This window comes from Pinus tabuliformis, chromosome 9, assembly GCF_031772625.1.
Source record: "Pinus tabuliformis cultivar Carrire ecotype Pingquan chromosome 9, CPIR1, whole genome shotgun sequence".
Taxonomy (NCBI): Eukaryota; Viridiplantae; Streptophyta; class Pinopsida; order Pinales; family Pinaceae; genus Pinus; species Pinus tabuliformis.
In genome coordinates this window covers 305276632-305294024 of record NC_142307.1, presented here as the reverse complement: position 1 = coordinate 305294024, position 17393 = coordinate 305276632, and the positions used below count along the sequence as shown (strand labels likewise).

Here is a 17393-nt window from a genome sequence, read left to right as displayed (position 1 = left end):
ATATATATATGAAAGTAAAGAATATATATAGCCTAATGTTTAAGAGCATGTGTTTCTTCCTAAGAGGTCACAGGTTCAAAACCAGAGGTGTGTCCCAAGGTGTCAGGACATCGAGTTGGCATCACCGTCCTCAGGTGAGTCCGGTTCCCCACATTGACGCACATAGGAAAGAGCAACACGAACACGCCTAAGTGTGACGGATGTGTGACGATGGGCGGGAACAACCCGAGTGTAATGGGAAAGCATGCAATGGGAGGGCGCCCTGGGTGACTTGAGTTGGGTGTTCCATCGAGCGCGCGCCCGAGCGAGGCTACACGACGGAAGTGAGACAACTTGAAAAACATAGTTGGCAAGGGCGTGCAATGGGTGCACACCCGAATAGCACACACATAACTAATCATGGGTGGACAAGTGGAAAAATGACTAAGTGTTGGACCAAGTAGTGGTGAAATGCAAAGAGGCAATTATATGGTAGCGACGAGTGAAGTATGGTTGGGCAGACACATTGTATACGAGTGTGTCAAGCTTGAAGGGTGGGTTGGCTTGGTGGGATGATGCCCCAATCAACATGAACCACACAACATAACACATGTAGGACAACATATATATATTATATATATATGGAATAGATTGAATGTGGAAAGGCATCGAACAACACCAACAGGCAGTTCGCAATTCAAAGGGGAGTTGGGAAGTTTGGAGGTGAACTGAACATTGTGAAGGCATGCAGAGATGAGCTCCCAGGGAGGTCAGGTTGAGTAACATCATGACAATGTTCAGGTTATAGCAGTCAGGTCAGGTGTAAGTCATGTTGGCATGCAGGCTGCAGACCCGAGCCACAATTAGAATGTGGGTAGTGTTGAACAGTGGGAAAAACGCCAATTTGTGCAGAATTTTGGATAGAGGATGAGTTTAGGTGAACTAACCTACCCTTGTAACAGATGTAAGATACGCATTTGAAATTTATAAATGAAATTATAAATTTGGATATTTCATGTTGGTCTTTTCTTGGAATTGATTTGGTATTATTGAATGTTATGTTTATTCCGCACATAACTAATAATGAAAGAGAACAACAATAATGGTGTTTGTAGGAATAGTCTGGAAAACATGAAAAAAGTTAAGTATGAGTGTTTAGTCGGTGTCGCATGACACTCCAAACGGAAAAATTGATTTGGGGTCGTGACAGATGGTATCAGAGCCAGTACAACAAGATGTACCAGAGATGTATGCAGGCTGAAGTTTCTCAAAAAAAGAAAAATTCGCTGCATAGTTTGGGGTTTCTTAACTTGGAGATTCATGGCATAACCGTCCAAGCTTTGGTGGACACAGGTTCCAATCATAACATCATGACAACAGAGCTAGCAAAATAAGTTGTGTTGCATATTGTTCCAAGGGATGTGGAGGTTAAGGTAGTGAACTCAAGAGCTAAAGTTCAGGATTGGCAGATAATGTTCCAATTCGAATTGCAGATTGGCAGGGTTGATTGGACTTCACAATGATGGAGATAAGCAACTTTGACATGATATTGTGGTAGGATTTTCTGAAGGGAAACAAGGAAATTGTTGTCCCCTTTTGTGACGAGATTATTTTGATATGAGACACACAAACATGGGCTTTACCTACTCACCAGCAGAGAAGGGAACTGAAGGTGCATCATGTGTCTGAACTAAGCATGAGTAGGGCGATGTGGGATTCAGATGTTGAGACATATGCGATAGTCATCGAGGAGGTTGAGGATGATGATGGAGTGGGGACACCTATTCCAGCTGATATTTTTTATGTATTAGACAAATATGCAGATTTGATGCCCAATGAGTTGCCGAAAGTACTTCCACCAAGATGTGTAGTGGTAACATTGAACTAGAACCAAGGAAGCAACCCTCAACAAAATCTCCTTATCGTTTATCAGGACCGAAGTTGGAAAATGTGAAATGAGGGTTGAAGGATTTGATTGATGCTGGTTTCATATCACCTTCAAGGTCCCCATATGGTGCTCCAGTATTGTGCCAGAGGAAGAAATATATGAATGAGTTGAGGAGGTTCTGTGATGAAGACGATAAAGAACATGTATCATTTTCCACTTGCTACGTATTGCTTTGACGAGATTACGAAAGCCCGAGTTTTTTCCAAGCTAGACTTGAGACATGGTAATTATCAGGTGTGAATAGCAAAGGGAGATGAGAAGAAGGCTGTGATTTTGACGAGGTATGGGAGTTTTGAGTTCCTTGTCATGTTATTTGGGTTGTGCAATGCTCCTGCTACATTTTGCACATTGGTGAATGATGTTTTGCATCCATATTTGGATTCGTTCATGGTAGTATCATTGGACACAATCGTGATATTCAGTGATAAAATGGAGGATCATAAGAAGCAGTTGGCTTTTGTATTTGAGGCACTGAAAGAAAATTAGTTGTACTTGAAGAAGTCGAAGTGTATGTTCACCCAGACCGAGATTCCGTTTCTTGGACAAATAGTGGGTCAAGGTCACATATAGGTGATTGGGGATTCGACCAAGCCAATGAATTTTCATGACATGAGAGTGTTCTTGGGGATGATCAACTACCAACAAAAGTTTGTAGAGGGGTACTCCAAGCTGATTGCACCACTGCGAGACCTTCTGAAGAAGGTTAAGTGATGGAATTGGATAGAGAAGTGTCGAGAAACATTTGCAGATTTGAAGAAGATGATGGTTACAACATCGATACTGAGGCTACTTGACTTCGAGAGACCATTTGAGGTACACACAGATGCTTTAGATTTTTCAATAGGGGGAGTACTCTTAAAAGATGAGCATCTAATGGCATATGAGAGTCAGAAGTTGTAGGATAGAAAGCGACAGTATCTGGTTCATTAGAAGGAGATGGTTGTGATCATCCACTACATACAACTATGGAGGCATTACTTGATTGGGAAGCCTTTTGTTGTCAAGACTGACAACGTTGCAACAAGATATTTTTCATCCCAACCAAAGTTGTCAACGAAGTAGGCTCATTGGTAGGACTTCTTGGTAGAGTTCAACATGACTATTGAGTATAGACCGAGGAGACTCAATGCAATTACAGATGCCCTCAACAGGAAGGGACATTTAGCTACACTTGAGGAGGTAGAGGACCAGGCCGAGCGTAGTAGGAGTCAGGTTCACATGACCAATGAGATGCATAGTAGACTTTGTGCTAGTGTGGATACCAATATTCAGGCGAAAAGCATTCTGAAGGAGGTGAAGGAAGGAAAGACTCAAAAGTTTTTCCTACGAGATGGAATCTTGTTCTATGGGAACTGACTTTACATTCTGAAGTCATCTGGACTTAGGAGGCACCTCTTGAAGGAGTGCCATAATTCTCCATGGGTTGGCCACCTAGGGTAGCATCATTCTTTGGCATTGTTGGAGAGAGGGTACTTTTGGGAGAAGATGAGGTAGGATGTAGAGTATGTACATATGTGCATCATTTGTCAATGAGACAAATCAAATAACTATAGACAAGGAGGATTGTTGCATCCTTTACCGATTCCAAAGAGACCATGGATGATTGTTTAGATGGACTTCATCACCCAGTTATCACAGGTACGGGGGTATAATGGGATTATGGTTGTTGTCAATTGTTTTTCCAATTATGTTGTCTTCATTTTGACGAAGATACCATGTGGAGCCCAGAAGACTGCTGAGCTATTCTTCAAGAATGTTGTGAAGTATTGGGGAATTCCATTGACTATTGTGTCTGACTGAGATCCGCAATTTACAGGCAGATTTTGGACCACTTTGTTCAAGTTTGTCGGGATAGAATTGTTGTAGAGTTCGAGTTACCATCCGCAGACAGATGGGAAAACTGAACAGATTAATGCACTATTGGAGAACTACTTGAGACACTATGTGAGGGTTGATCAGAAGAATTGGCCTAAACTCTTGGATGTGGCTAATTTTAGCTACAACATGCGGAAGAGTTCTGCAACCTGGTATAGTCCATTGAGTTGGTCAATGGAAAGGTGTCCGTTTCTCCACACACTGTGTCACTGAGAGGATTTTTTAGGATTCCACATGTGAAGAGATTCTTGACAACATGGGAGGAGTCTTTGAAATTAGCATGGGTGCACCTACATGATGTTGCAAAGAGAATGAAGAAATGGGCAGATAAGGATAAATGAGACACACACTTCGATGCTGGGGATATGGTTTTTCTGAGGATCACTGGAGATCAGTTGTAGCCACTATAAGGGACTACGATATCTTTGATGAGGAAGTATGAAGGCCCATTCTAAGTGAAAAAGTGAGTTGGGGAAGTTGCTTATGAGTTGGAGCTTCTGAACCACATGCGTTCAAAACATCTTGTGTTCCATATGATTCAGCTCAAGAGATGTAGACTTGATGCACATCATCCTGAGAGGAAAACACCATTGAGAGGACCAACCATGATTATGGACAGACCAAACTTGATTTTGGATAAGATATTGGATCTTAGGACTATAGGTGTCAGGAGTGTTGCATGAAGGGAGTTCTTCATTAGATGGAAGAACACAATGAAGGAGAGTGGTCGAGAAACAAAGGATTCGCTGTGGAGGTGGAAAAAGGAGATTGTTGAGTTTCATGATGGGCTGACGTGATTGATAAGATTAACGAGGACGACAATGACTCGTGGTGGGGTAGGATGTCAGGACTAATGAGTTTGGGGCCACAATAGGCGCACATAGGAAAATTGCGACAAGGGTGTGGCCAAGTGCGACTGATGTGCGACGATGGGAAAGTGCGACCTGAGTGCGATGGGTGAGAGTGTGATGGGCAGGCACGTCAGGCGACCCGAATTGGGCGTTCGGGCGGATGCGCGCCTGAGCGAGGCAACATGATGGAAGTGCGACGAATTGAAAACACGATTGGCAAGGGCATGTGACAGGGGTGCACACCTTGATAGCATGCACATAACTAAGCATGGGTGGACAAGTGGAAAAATGACTAAGTGTTGGACTGAGCGGTGGAGAAATGAGAAGAGGCAATTATATGGTAGCGACGAGTGAAGTATGGTTGGGTTTACGCATTGTATATGGGTGTGTCAAGCTTGAAGGGCGGGTCGGCTTGGTGGGCCAATGCCCCAAGTGACACGACCCACACAACATAACACATGGCGAACAACATATATATATGGAATGGACCGAATGTGGAAAGGCATCGAATAACACCAACAAACAGTTCGTAGTGCCAAGGGGAGTTGGGAATTTCAACGATGAACAAAACATTGTGAAGGCATGCAGAGATGAGCCCGTAGGGCGGCCGAGTCCAGTAACAACGTGACGGTGTTAAGGTTATAGCAGTCGATTCGAGTGGAAGTCGTGTTGGCATGCAGGCCACATACCAGAGCCACGATGAGTGTGTATGATAGTGTGTTGCATCATGCAGGATGTTACAACGGCGGGTAAGACTGCGACCGATGGGAAAAGTACACGGTTGGGTGTGTGGGTAGTGTTGAACGGTGGGCAGAACACCAATTTGTGTAGAATTTCGGGTAGAGGCCGAGTTCGGGTGAACTGACCTCCCCTTGTAACATATGTAATATATGCATTTGAAATTTATAAATGAAATTATAAATTTGGATATTTCGTGTTGGTCTTGGCATGGCATTCATTTGGTATTGTTGAATGTTATGTTTGTTCCGCACATCACTAATAATGAAATAACTAATAATGAAAGAGAACAACAATTATGGTGTTTGTAAGCGTAGTTCGGAAAACATAAAAAAAAGTTAAGTATGAGTGTTTAGCAAGCGCCACATGACACTTTAAATGGGGAAATCAATTTGAGGTCATGGCACATGGTTCTCATACATCAATTTGGTGTCTGGCACATGGTTTTCATACATCAATTTGGTGTTTGGCTTGGCCGTGACCTTAAAATCAGATAATAATAACAATAATAATATTTGAGAATTTACTTATGTGTGCAATAATAATAATGATTGAGTTTTAATGAATGTCACTTAGGAAGTCTGACCTTTGAACTAATAATAGAGAATTTTCTTATGTGTGCAAATATGACCACGTTGATGGTGGTCATTTTTAATGAACGTCACTTAGTAAGTATGTCTCGAAAATGAAAATATAATCACCTAGTACATCAAATTTGAGTGTTGGTTGGAATTATTGTTGTCCCAAGTATGTTTTGTAAATGAAAATATAATCACCTAGTATGTCAAATTTAAGTATTGATTGCAATTATTGTTTTCTAATACACAATAATATTCATTACATCGAAATTTATTAATTAATTTATATAATTTAATTAAATCTTTAAATTTATAGATATTTCTTTCTTTATTAATAATTTCAACTAGAGAAGTCTAAAAATTATATATCAAAAAGATTTTTCTCCAAAATTAAAATTTTCTATTTATTTAAAAAATATAAATCAATTAATAAAAAAATTGCAAACTCAATTAATTTAAATAATATCTTAGAATAATATCCATCTTACCTCTTAATAGCACAAGTGCATACCCATAAATGAGATATTAAATACTTTGAATATAAACATCATGCAAACCTATTTCTGTAACATGGTTTTAATATGCTCCTATAATTGATAAATAAAATATAAATGTTTTGGGCATACACATTATATAATTTTTTGGGGTATAAAATTATATAGGAGTTAATGCCTATGTAAATAGGTGGCTAATATGATCAGCAAACCTATTTCTGTAACATGGTTTTAATATGCTCCTATAATTGATAAATAAAATATAAATGTTTTGGGCATACACATTATATAATTTTTTGGGTATAAAATTATATAGGAGTTAATGCCTATGTAAATAGGTGGCTAATATGATCTTGATCATGCATATACATTCGCACAACTGCTCACCACAGTATCTCGATTTAAAGGAGTTTAATGGCACCTCTGAGTTAAGGGGCTTGACTACTCATAAATAAATTCCACTTACAACAGTATCTTGATATGGTAGCACGTCAGGTTATGGAGCTCTTGACTCTGCATAAATGTTATTTTTGTTTGCATGGACGGATACACGAAGTTCCACTGTATTATTTTTAGTTACAACATGCATCAGGCTGCTACTGCATTTTTCTCTCTGTCTCTATACATAAAGTACACTGTGAGCTGGACAATTGCTAGAAGGCACCCAATACCACTCGGAACCTGAATATTCTTAAGGCATATCAGCAAAACCAGAAAATATTACCCTGTCTTGAAAACTGAAATGAAAAAAAAATGTATATATATATAGACATACTCACAGCAACGAAGATGTCTTTAGTGACCAGAGAATATGCAGACCAAATAAGTGCATTCATGAGGTTGAACAGTGAGACTAAGAAGGGCATATACTCAACGCTCTTAGTTCTGATGACCAGTCCCTGAATATTCACCAACACAAACATAAAGTTATCATCAGTCATGGTGCACAATAGTATAAACGTTCATGTAAACTTTGAATTCATAGAAGTATAGGAAGAAATACAACAAAGTTTTTTATCCTGAAATCTTTCTGGCTATATGAAACACATCATATAATACATACAGAGAAGCACACAGCTTCTCTCTACCCAAAAACACTTGATATATGAAACACTTCATATAATACATGGTTGCAGGAGCATAATTCCTTACCATGACAGACAATGGTGAAGCATACATTGCAATAGAAAGAAGCACAGCAGTACAACCTGCCAGCATCTGCCTGGCACTACAACTGTGGAGTACTGAGATAGTAATAACCACCAGTATTACATATACCACAGCCATTGCACCAATTAACCTTATTATTTTCACCTGGATCATAACATGTCAGCTTCATTATTACATATTCACCAGCATGCATAAGTCTAAGAATCTGATGCTTTAATCATATAAATGACATTGATACAGAAATTAGTGTCAAGATATATAAACCTGAGCCTTTTTGGAAGCAAATCTCAGGAAGGTGAAGAGATAAAAGAGTTCCAGGACCAAGCCAGTCCCATTGATGGTGAGAATCAGAATGCTGTTAGGCTTAACAAATGGCATTCCATACAGCAGCCAAATGCTACAGTTGAAGAGAGTGCATACATATGGTATGGCTGAGTACTCCTGTGTGGATTTCAATTTGTATATGCTCCAAAATGTTGGCCTGCAATATCAGCTTACACATATTATATCATACAGACATAGAGTGTAGCAGATGTTTAGTATTTTCAATTTTTTTTTGCTAGCTACAGGTAATATACTATAGGTATAATGCTGGATATTTTATAAGAAGAATATATGTATATTGTCAATACTGTAAACATCCATAATTTCATTTACGGAATTGAATCCAAAGTTTCCAAAATAACTCTAATTTACAATAATACTCTCAATTTTACATAAACATGAAAATATAATAATTTGAATTTAACATGGACTTACATGGGTGATAAGAATAGGGCCAACGCTGTTCCATTCCCTGGTCATAAACAACGATGTCAATTAATAGGCAATATTCATTCTCTCTCCCATATTCATTAATTTATATATATACACCTAACATTCAGTGATGAATATATACCATAACTGCAGAAAACTGGTATTTGTGATAAAACTTACCTAGAATTCCAAGAACAAGTTTCAAGGGGAATTGCATTGTGGGAATCAGTTGGTTTATATAACTATAGCGTCAGTCTGAGGCCACTCACAACACAGAGTGTTCTGAGTATTCACTCTTAGGCGTAGAGTGTTGTCATGGATGAATATATACAGTTTAATATATGCAAGGATTCCAAGTTATATCATCAAAGTGCAGATATATTTTTGGAGAGTTTAAAATATATATACATCCCGGGCAAGTGCTGTGGCTGCAGTACGTTACCCATTGCTTTCAGGAGAATGGAGCATGCGTGAGGAGGTTGCATTCATATTTCTGTTCTCAAGTTGGCCGACTCAACGGCCTTCAAAGCTTCCAAACGCTATAAATTAGCTTCACGTTTTTCATGGAAGCATTATATTTGACATTAGGGAAATCCATTCTCAGAAAATATCTATTCGAAGGTAGCACAGCCAAGTCATAATCCACTCGCATGCAGGACATGAAGTGCATTCTCTTTTGCCATCCCTGAACTAGAAATGATTAGAAGTATGAAGTATTATTCTTAGGCTTTTGTGTCACAAAGTTGCTATTCAAAAAGTTACACTTTATTTTTATTAATTTATTATAAGCATTAATAAATTATCAATTAAAATTTCAGAATTGTTTGATTAAAAAAAAATATAAAATATAATTTAATTATTTTATAAATGTGTTGAAGTTGTAAGTTTAAATTATATAATTTATATAATATAGAAAGTCACACTATCATTTCACACAAAAGATGGGATGCTAAATATCCTTATAGAAATTTTATAATGGCATTAAGGATAAAAGATGGGATGCTCAATACTCTCTTTACAAAGACATTAAGGATATCAGATACGGAGCATGTTGAGGAGGAAATAAAGTATTTGGTAAAAGCTTTTACCCACATGCAAGACATGAAGTGCATTCTCTTTTGCCATCCCTGAACTAGAAATGATTAAAAGTATGAAGTATTATTCTTCGGCTTTTGTGTCACAAAGTTGCCATTCAAAAAGTTACACTTTATTTTTATTAATTTATTATAAGCATTAATAAATTATCAATTAAAATTTCAAAATTATTTGATTAAAAAATAAAAAAATAAAAAAAAATGTAATTTAATTATTTTATAAATGTGTTGAAGTTGTAAATAAATTATATAATTTATATAATATAGAAAGTCACACTATCATTTCACAAAAAGATGGTCTCACGCCCCTACACCTGCGGTACTCTTTCAACCACTTATAGTGAGGTGCGGCACTACCAATCGTTTTATTTTCACCAATACTTACGATTGTAGACTACGCATAACATTCCATACTTAGTTTTATTTTTGTTACCAAGTATTTTTTTTTTATCCTTTATACAAGTGAAAGCCCATAACATTCATATAAACAGCATTATGCAATAGAAATGCACAACAGTATAAAGGGAGGGGCAACTCCCTGCAATATGAGTCTGCCCGAATCAATATATATAATCTTCTTTTACAAGTACAAGTTAAATCTTGGGAATCCCCAAATTTACACTTAGCCAATTTTCCAACTTCGACAAACTCGGTTGCCCAGCTCGTCGGCGCCTCCACACGGTCGCCACACGACTCACCAACCCTTCGTTCACCTCATCGCATGATCGTGTTGTTTGCCCAATTTGGGCGCGCCTCATCGTAACCAAGTCACCACACACGGGCGCCTCTGCATGAGTCACACCTCCGTTCACAATCTCAACACTTCATTGTTTCCACCGTTTCGTCGTGCATGGCGCGCCCTCACCCGGTCGCCCATCCGCAAGATTCTTCATTTCGGCGTGCACGGCGTGCTCTCGCCTGGCCGCCCGTCCGCACGTCCACCTGTTCACCAACTCATTCACCCGAGTCGCCACACGACTTCACCCGGGTCACCACATGACCTCACCTGGTTCGCCCGAACGACCTCACCCAGGTCGGCACACGACTTCACCCCGGGTTGCTCGAACAACCTCACCCAGGTCGCCACACGACCTCGCACGGGTCGCCTGAACAACCTCGCCCGAGTTTTGCCCGAATGACTTTTTTGAACGACTTTCCTGAATGACCTCTCGAACGACTTTCTCGAATGAATTCTCAAACAACTTTCTCGAACGAATTCTCGAACGACTTTCTCGAACGACTTTCTCGAACGAATTCTCAAACGAATTTCTCGAACGACTTTCTTGAACGAGTTTTACACCCGAGTTTCGCCCGTCGTGCAGGCTCATCCACGCACTGCAAAACTCCTTGTTCAAACTTGTGTTGATCAAATGATGGTTGTTTGCCTCCAAACACCCTCCAATATATGGGCGGGTGGCGGGTTGTGTCACCCGACCGACCCACACCAAATGCCCAATCGACTCGTTCATAATGTGAACTCTCGCCCATGAGGTAGGTCGGCCCGCCCAACTCGTGGGACCACCCCCTCATCGCTCGCCCAACACCTTATAAACTCGTCCAAGGTTCGTTTTGTTTCATATTTCGCACGTCCTTCACACGGTGGAGTCGCCCTGCCCGTCACACGGACCGCAGGTCCTAACATCCTCCCCCACTGGAAGTCATTGTCGTCCTCGACAATATCTCATCCTGGCAACCATCTATCACCAAGATCACCATACCAAGGTATACACCTCATCGGTATGTCATACATCAGAAATCATCTCAATCCATGACCATTGACCATCTCGTCGCAATCTCCACATGTTGCTCCCCATTGTGGAAGGCTGGCCCTTCCATCTCAAGCTACATGCTTCCTGCAACATCTCGTGTCGACCTCATCATGTATCGTCCTTGTGTGAACTGCTGCCATGATACTCCAACATAATGCTAACACATCTCTGCACACTGCATGCCCCCATGTTTGAACTAGTTGGGTAGCTAATCCAACCGTCACGCCCAAACCATGAGAATGTACATCCTCATGCCACCATCAGTTGTTTCTCAGAACATCCTGTCACATCCTCAACTCGATCAAGAATCCATCTCCATATAAGTGTAATCCATGCTCAGGTCCATAAAGTAGTCCTCATCTCATCTGCAACATGCTGTCCATGATGCTTGGCACTAATTTGCTGCATGAGACCAGCCACATCTACCCCAACATCATCCATCTGCAAAACATCCATCTCCTCAAAGTGAAGAGATCATCTCATCGAACCCGACTCTCAATGTGCCACATCCAGGTCCATGAAGCAACCTCCATCATATCTGCAATGTGCCATCCCTCAAGTCTGCGATAGAAACAAGTATACGCTCGTCTCATCTATCCATGTGCTGCCCATGATCATAGATCAATCAACCCCCATGTGTCAAAGTGGTTAAGTCTCGGCTCAACCCATGCCCAAGTGTTGCCACCAAGGCATCATCATCACTGTAACTCGATCACTCCAAAGTGTCTCATATCGATCCTCCACATCAAGTCACTCTTTCAAGCCATTCATTTACATGTACTTGAAAGTATGCACCCCATCCTGCATCAAAGTCTTTGACCTGAGCTCCTCAATGCATCAGATCCTCCAAGTCCACTATATATGAAGTCCCCAAAAGTCACAACCTCATTTCATCATGAGCTCCATGAGTCATCTCCAACCACATCTCAGCAAGCATACAAGTCTTAGCCCAAAGGTCTGTGCAAGATGCCTCAGCTCTCCATGTGGTAGGAATTCTCCATAGTCTGCTCACAACTCCATCCAAGTCCATGGCCTTGTTATACAAGAGTGCACAACCTCTCCATCGGCTCATAAACAAAACATTTCCATGTCACATCATCAAATCCACTTGCACAACATCCCTGTCTTGGCACTCCTCATTGGATGCCCATAAGTGACACCTCTACAAGTGCTCCTGCATAATGTCCCTGCATAAGACTGCTATGCTCCATGTCTCCAACCTGATGTCCATGACTAAGTTACCCATGTAGTCCAACCAAGTAGACCCATCACAACAATCGGTCATCCTCATCCAAGTCTGCAATCTTTAGTTTAGTGAACTCGGTCACCCAACCATATCATCATCATCACGAGTCCCTTCCATCATAGCTCCCCCACTAAAGGTTCCACCAAGACTTGCTCTTGGTCTCGGCCATGAGAAATCCACCCAAGCATCATCATACCCAAGTGTGTGCCCTTAAATCTGTCCATGAGTCATACCGGGCACTTAGCCAATTCTTCATGTGGCTAAAGCATGACCCAATCCTCCACAACGATCATCATGTTCCTCCCTTGTCACGGGCCTTTGTACCTTCTATCACAAAGTCACAAACAACCCCAACAAGTCCTACAACAATCAACAATCCTTGCTTCTCCATACAAGGTCTCATCGTAGACATCCATGGTAAGATCCTCCCTAGCATCGGCAAACTGATTTTTCCCTTCCCTGCATACAGTCTATCTACTAAATGCTCAAATAAAACACAAGTATTAATAGTACTTACATCATCATCATGAGGCTCCTCCATATGAGTATCCTCATCCATCCATGTCTGCAAACTGCACTATCCTGGTCTAACTTGATCAACCTCAAGTTCATCCTCCATCGTTGTCACATCTGCAACATCTTCAACTATCACGGCTTCCTCGTCCTTGTTAGCACAATCTGCAACTTCATCTTGCTCCATTGTCCAACCAAGTTGAAGAAGTTCTTTTTCAACATTCTTTTCCAAGACTTCAAGTTCCTTTCGAATCCGGGGGTTCTCTTCTTTCATCTACTTCAACCTGTATAAGGTAAGCAAGAGCTTCCCTTCGCATTCTTCCAAACCTGCCATGCCTTGTTGTTCAGCTTGGTCCAAGCACTAAGCTTCACCTTTGCTAAACCTGTTTCACCATTCACCTGAATCACCCTGATATTCCACCTGTCACCTGCAAAACTTGAGCTCCCTACCAAGTCTTTGGTCTTCGTAGAATCGGCTCCTTGATTCAGTTCACCAAGTTTTCTGCAAAACTTGGACCAGCTCTGATACCACTTGTCATGCCCCTACACCTGCGGTACTCTTTCAACCGCTTATAGCGAGGTGCGGCACTACCAATCGTTTTCTTTTCACCAATACTTATGATTGTAGACTACGCCTAACATTCCATACTTAGTTTTATTTTTGTAGTATTATTTGTTTTATCCTTTATACAAGTGAAAGCCCATAACATTCACATAAATAGTGTTATACAATAGAAATGCACAACAGTATAAAGGGAGGGGTAACTCCCTACAATATGAGTCTGCCTGAATCAATATATATAATCTTCTTTTACAAGTACAAGTTAAATCTTGGAAATCACCAAATTTACACTTAACCAATTCTCCAACTTCGGCAAACTCGGTTGCCTAGCTTGTCGACGCCTCCACACGGTCACCGCACAACTCACCAACCCTTCGTTCACCTCGTCACACGATCGTGTTGTTTGCCCAATTTGGGCGCGCCTCGTCATAACCAAGTTGCCACACACGGGCGCCTCCGCACGAGTCACACTTCCGTTCACAATCTCAACACTTCACTGTTTCCATTGTTTCGTCGTGCACGGCATGCCCTCACCCGGTCACCCGTCTGCACAATTCTTTGTTTTGGCGTGCACGGCGTGCCCTCGCTCGGCCGCCCATCCGCACATCCACCCGTTCACCCATTCACCAACTCGTTCACTCGAGTCGTCACATGACTTCACCTGGGTCGCCACACGACCTCACCCGGTTCGCCCGAACGACCTCACCTGGGTTGCCACACAACTTCACCCCGAGTCACTCGAATGACCTCACCCGGGTCGCCGCACGACCCCGCCCGAATCGCCCGAACGACCTCACCTGAGTTCTGCCTGAAGGACTTTTCTGAACGACTTTCTTGAACGACCTCTCGAACAACTTTCTCAAACGACTTCTCGAACGAATTCTCGAACGACTTTCTCGAACGACTTCCTCGAACGAATTCTCGAACGAATTTCTCGAACAACTTCTCGAATGAATTTCTTGAATGAGTTTTACACCCAAGTTATGCCCATCATGCAGGCTCATCCACACACTGCAGAACTCCTTGTTCAAACTCGTGTTGAACGAATGATGGTCGTTTTCCTCCAAACGCCCTCCAATATATACGGGCGGGTGGCGGGTTGTGTCACCCAGCCAACCCACACCAAATGCCCAGCCGACTCGTTCATAATGTGAACTCTCGCCCATGAGGTAGGTCGGCCCGCCCAACTCGTGGGACTGCCCACTCATCACTAGCCCAACACCTTATAAACTCGTCCAAGGTTCGTTTCGTTTCATATTTCGCAGGTCCTTCGCACGTTGGAGTCGCCCTGCCCATTGCACGGACCGCAGGTCCTAACAGATGGGGTGCTAAATACCCTTATAAAAATTTTATAACGGCATTAAGGATAAAAGATGGGATGCTCAATACTCTCTTTACAAAGGCATTAAGGATATCAGATATGGAGCATGTTGAGGAGGAAATAAAGTATTTGGTAAAAGCTTTTACCGACATGCAGGACATGAAGTGCATTCTCTGTTGCCATCCCTGAACTAGAAATGATTAAAAGTATGAAGTATTATTCTTCGGCTTTTGTGTCACAAAGTTGCCATTCAAAAAGTTACACTTTATTTTTATTAATCTATTATAAGCATTAATAAATTATCAATTAAAATTTCAGAATTATTTGATTAAAAAATAAAATATAAAATGTAATTTAATTATTTTATAAATGTGTTGAAGTTGTAAATTTAAATTATATAATTTATATAATATAGAAAGTCACACTATCATTTCACACAAAAGATGGGGTGCTAAATACCTTTATAAAAATTTTATAATGGCATTAAGGATAAAAGATGGGATGCTCAATACTCTCTTTACAAAGGCATTAAGGATATCAAATACAAAACATGTTGAGGAGGAAATAAAGTATTTGGTAAAAGCTTTTACCGACATGCAGAACATGAAGTGCATTCTCTTTTGCCATCCCTAAACTAGAAATGATTAAAAGTATGAAGTATTATTCTTCGGCTTTTATGTCACAAAGTTACACTTTAAAATTTTTAATACATAAATTTATATATATATATATATATTAAATTTTTAAATATATTAAATTAACTATATATTTAAAAATTTAAAATAAAACAATCAAATTTATAAAAAACATTATAAAATATAAAATAATCAAATTTATAAAAACTTTATAAAATAATTACACTCTATCAAAAGTAATAATTAAAAAAATATAAAATTCACTAAATTAACAACCAACGAGAAATTACTAAACCCCTGACGAAGTCGAAGAGTTGTCCTTGTTCAGCTTTTCATAAAGAGCAATTTGAAGAATACTTTTAGAATGAGGTTGTGTAGAATTTAAGAGAGTAATAAACTTGGGCAAAATAAAAATAACATGTACATGTAATTTTAATATATACATGTTATTTTAATATTTATATTAAAAATGTTTTAAAAGTTTATTAGATAAAAGTTTTAAATTGATGAAATAAATGTCTATACTACATACAGATATTTATTAAGTTTATTATTATTTTATATATATATATGGATGGAGCATCAATATGATTAAACACATCTATAGTAATAACTTTTTTTATCAAAATATATGAAAGGGTTATTTATTTATTTATTTATTTTTAAATTTAAAAAATATATATATATATATATATATGAAAGCATCTATTAACCTTTGATCTTTATGTCAGTAAGAAGTAACACTTCTTTGTAATAGAAAGATATTTTTACAATGTAAAAGGCACATGACATTAGAATGTGATTTTAAACAACACCACAATTATAATCGGGCTTTCCATATCAATAAATTATAATCCATGACATCAATTCATGTTTGAGTGAGCAATCATAATTTTGGCATGGATGACTAACCAAGTCACTGTGATTAAGCACCATTGGTCACATGGATGTGAGAATGAGATTGCATGACATATTAAAATGAGGTTGTATAAAATTATTTTAACATGGAGAGATTCAGATGCTTCTAGTCATTTATTTAATTGTTTATATCCATATTTAAGTCAAACTGTTGAAATACGGCAACAAGAATATTCCAATTTAATTTGTCCTTGAATTAAATTGTGAATTAAAATCGAATTTAGTCTTAACAGCTACTTGGAAATAATTAATTAATTTATTTTAAATTAATTAGTTGGATAAATTCAAGTTAGAAGTATTTCTGAAGTCATGTAAGAGTTATCCCTTAAATTAAGGAGATAAGATTGAGTTATATTTGAGTTGTAATTGGTTAACTCAGTTTACTGAGTTAAGTCTAGTTAAATTAGTTCCAAACTGTTTGAGGAACTAATAATGAGTTAATAGTGAATTGATGCATTAATGCATTCAACTAGTGCTACTCTAGTTAACTAAAGATTCTCTCATCAGAAACTCATGCATGTCTATTCTGAGAAAGACCCAGTTGAGATTAATGTTCAAGGACATTGTACTATCAGTTGCATGTGTTTTCTCATGGAGAAAACTCATGCATGCAGTCAAGGATTTATCCTTGAGGATTGCGCATTTTTGAAGGACGTTTTCCACTTGGTAAGAGAAGATCATCCACAAGGAACAACGCAAGGAAATAGGAGCTTGGAGGGCAGAGAGGAAGGCTGGAGAGAAGCCAAGATTGCATGTAAGCATTTGTGAGGATTGTACTGAGAGCTGGCTAGCTGTGAGAGCTAAAGCTTTGTATTATTCCTATATATTTCCACCATGTATGATAATAAAATAGTGTGGGGTTTTTAGTTGAGGCTTTCCCCAATGTATTTTCATGTGTATTGTGCCATTGATTCTTCTTCTTCTGGTTATATTGTTCAACTCGATC

The 17393-nt window shown here is 39.4% G+C and overlaps 1 protein-coding gene across 1 annotated transcript; it reads right to left on the bottom strand.

Moving 5' to 3' along the window:
• Positions 1-7051: 7051 nt before the first annotated feature.
• Positions 7052-8606, bottom strand: LOC149148444 (bidirectional sugar transporter SWEET4-like). Its single transcript, XM_089442179.1, has 6 exons — positions 8570-8606; positions 8393-8429; positions 7898-8114; positions 7616-7777; positions 7243-7362; positions 7052-7144 (listed from the first exon to the last, which is right to left on the bottom strand). Exons 1-6 carry the CDS (start codon positions 8604-8606, stop codon positions 7052-7054), a joined length of 666 nt encoding a protein of 221 aa, XP_089298305.1.
• Between the last annotated feature and the right edge of the window lie 8787 nt (positions 8607-17393).